At 39.1% G+C, this 2,890-nt stretch overlaps 1 protein-coding gene across 1 annotated transcript; it reads left to right on the plus strand.

The window, feature by feature from the left end:
• Positions 1–411: 411 nt before the first annotated feature.
• Positions 412–2,389, plus strand: LOC104781947 (uncharacterized). The gene is made up of 5 exons (XM_010506747.3): positions 412–1,060; positions 1,174–1,436; positions 1,527–1,664; positions 1,746–1,979; positions 2,094–2,389. Exons 1-5 carry the CDS (start codon positions 520–522, stop codon positions 2,178–2,180), a joined length of 1,263 nt encoding a protein of 420 aa, XP_010505049.2. The 5' UTR covers positions 412–519; the 3' UTR covers positions 2,181–2,389.
• Positions 2,390–2,890: the final 501 nt, after the last annotated feature.

Consider the following 2,890-nt stretch of genomic DNA (forward strand, 5'->3'; position numbering starts at 1 on the left):
ACTACTGAAATTTATAGATGATTAATAATTTATTTGATACGAAACATTTTCAATACTATATTACAAGAAATTTTAGCTTATCGGTTTTGATGGACGCACGTTTATTACGCGCATATTGCACTAAAAATTTCAGTTATATATTACAAAATTTTCAATACGCGCATAATGGAACTCCACGTAGTAATTTAACAACAACCTGTAGCCAGTTTAGTCTTAAGTTATGCGTGATTAGTGCTATTTCTTTACTATACTTCAAAATGATTTGTAAACAAAATGGCATTTATAATTGAACACGATAATCTCGAATCTTGTATATAAAAAGAGAATCACCACGTTTTAAATCAACTGACAATATCGAGACCGGATCCGGTTTTGATGGCAAATATGTAGTATATAAATGAAGCTTTACAGTTTACATGCAGTAGCAACAAACTCACAAAGACGTCCTTTCAAGTTTTAAACTTGCTTTGCTGAGCTCTTTCATAATCTTTTTACTAACTTCTTCAATCTCTCATATAAATGGCTCATCTCTCTGATTCATCAGCTAAAACAGAGGAAGAGGCAGTGATCATTACCAGGTTCCAAAACTATCTCCGAATCAACACAGTACAGCCGACTCCTGATTACATCGCAGCTGCAAGATTCATAATCTCCGAGGCCAAATCAATCTCTCTCGAAACTCAACCGATCGAGCTCGTTCTAGGAAAGCCTATAGTTCTACTGAAATGGATTGGTTCAGATCCTTCTCTACCTGCCATTCTCTTGAACTCTCACGTCGACGTCGTCGCCTTTGAGGAAGAGAAGTGGGATCATCCTCCGCTCGGAGCAGAGATCGACGAACAAGGGAGAATCTACGCAAGAGGAACTCAGGATATGAAGAGCGTTGGGATGCAGTACATAGAAGCCATTCGTAAGCTCAAAGCCTCTGGATTTCAGCCCGTTCGTTCTGTTTACGTCACGTTCGTTCCCGATGAAGAGATCGGTGGCACTGATGGGGTTGGCAAGTTCGTGGAGTCGGACACCTTCAAGAGCTTGAACATTGCCATCGTGCTAGACGAAGGTATAAAAAACAGTCAACTGTAACTGAAATGTTGTAGAAACGTCGTTGAAATATAGACAAGAAACAAGAAACTAAACACAGAACAAATTTTGTGGTGGATGAAAATGGAACAGGCCTACCATCTCCGACTGAGAGCTACAAGATGTTTAAGGGAGAGAGGATTCCGTGGTGGATTCAGATAAAAGCTGTAGGACAACCTGGCCATGGCTCAAAGCTCTATGATGATTCAGCCATGGAGAATCTCACTAAAAGCATTGACAGTGTAATGAGATTCAGAGCTTCTCAGTTTGATCAGATCAAAGCTGGTTTAAAAGCTGAAGGCGATGTCGTCTCTGTCAACATGGTTTTCCTCAAATCTGGCACTCCTTCTCCTGATGTATTCTTCTCTCTTCTTTTATTTACAGTTTGTGACCAAACCTGATTTCTGTGGTATAACCTGACAATTTGGACCTCATTTTGATAAAAGGGCTTTGTTATGAATCTGCAACCATCTGAGGCGGAAGCTGGTTTCGACATGCGTGTCCCACCTGTTGTTGATTCTGTTGCGCTAGAAAAACGTTTGGTGGAGGAATGGGCACCTATTTCCCGGAACATGTCCTTTGAAGTAATTTTCTTATTACTACTCTAGCTAGAGAGTTTAGAAAGCCTGTGTATCTGAAGAGTTCTCTTGGTAAATATATGTCAGCTTTGGCGGTTCAATCAGGATATTGAAGAGAAGCACTTGGTTACAGCAAAAGATGATTCAAATCCATGGTTGGAGCTCTTAGGAAATGCTGTGAAAGAAGCTGGAGGGAAGACTAGTGAGCCTGAGATTTTCCCTGCATCAACTGATTCGCGGTATTTCCGAAGAGCAGGCTTGCCTGCGATTGGGTTCTCTCCTATATCAAACACCCCGAGTTTGCTTCATGATCACAACGAGGTACATGTCTGCTTTGAAAATATTACATCCTTCGGTTTGCCTATTATTTGTGTAGACCATCACACCCCCTAAGAGCATTTTCTAACACCTTTCTATCATCTCAACTTTTTACAGTATCTGAGTCAATACGAGTACTTGAAGGGAATCGATATGTATGTCTCAATCCTCAAGGCTTACACATCATATGCTTCACCTGAATGAGAGTGTTAAGAGATGAGCTACAAGAGTCTGTGTTCCACACAACGGTTCCCTCTTTACTCAGCACACTTGGTGCTACATCATCAATACTAATAAAACTCAGTATGCTACCACCTGAATTCTGAAGTAATAAAACTTGCATTTGTATGTTATCACTATCATAATAAAGAGTTTTCAGAAACAGCTTTGCAGAAAACTTCTTCTTCTTGTTACTTTGTTTTTCTTAACCATCCGAATGCAAGCAGTAGTCACCGCAAGTGCACAACCTCCATCCTTCAAATTTCAATATAAATTTAAAAAGACATGATAGGCCCCATAATCTCAGATTCTAAATAATATCATCTAGCCATCTAGTTAAGGTCATCAAGCCAAAAGCAATAATCAGTTTCTCGTTTGGTATCACAGAGAATCCTTCATATAATCTGGCACAAAGTATTGAGGTGATCTAATACATGACTTCATGCTAACCAAATGATCAAGTTATAAATTATCATATCACCTCATTGAACACGCTAAGGGGATCCTTGCAGCTGTGAAAAACATTTCCGATTAGAGAATCCTAATTAGACATTTTCAATCATTTCACGATGAATTATAATGATATCAACCATCTACATGTTTCAGACTTTCAACTCATAAGAGTTAATATCTTTTTACTAAATTGTGGAGAGTGTAACCATAGTTGTTTGGTTGGTGAGTTTTGTGTCTATGGT

The sequence above is a fragment of the Camelina sativa genome, chromosome 4 (genome assembly GCF_030686135.1).
Source record: "Camelina sativa cultivar CO46 ecotype springtype chromosome 4, ASM3068613v1".
Classification (NCBI taxonomy): domain Eukaryota; kingdom Viridiplantae; phylum Streptophyta; class Magnoliopsida; order Brassicales; family Brassicaceae; genus Camelina; species Camelina sativa.

Bases quoted from the DNA above. Each gene is read 5' to 3' on its own strand.
- LOC104781947 (XM_010506747.3), top strand. From the start codon at position 520: ATGGCTCATCTCTCTGATTCATCAGCTAAAACAGAGGAAGAGGCAGTG. The intron at 1,061-1,173 runs GTATAAAAAACA...AAAATGGAACAG, and splicing joins TGCCATCGTGCTAGACGAAG to GCCTACCATCTCCGACTGAG. The intron at 1,437-1,526 runs GTATTCTTCTCT...TTTTGATAAAAG, and splicing joins CTGGCACTCCTTCTCCTGAT to GGCTTTGTTATGAATCTGCA.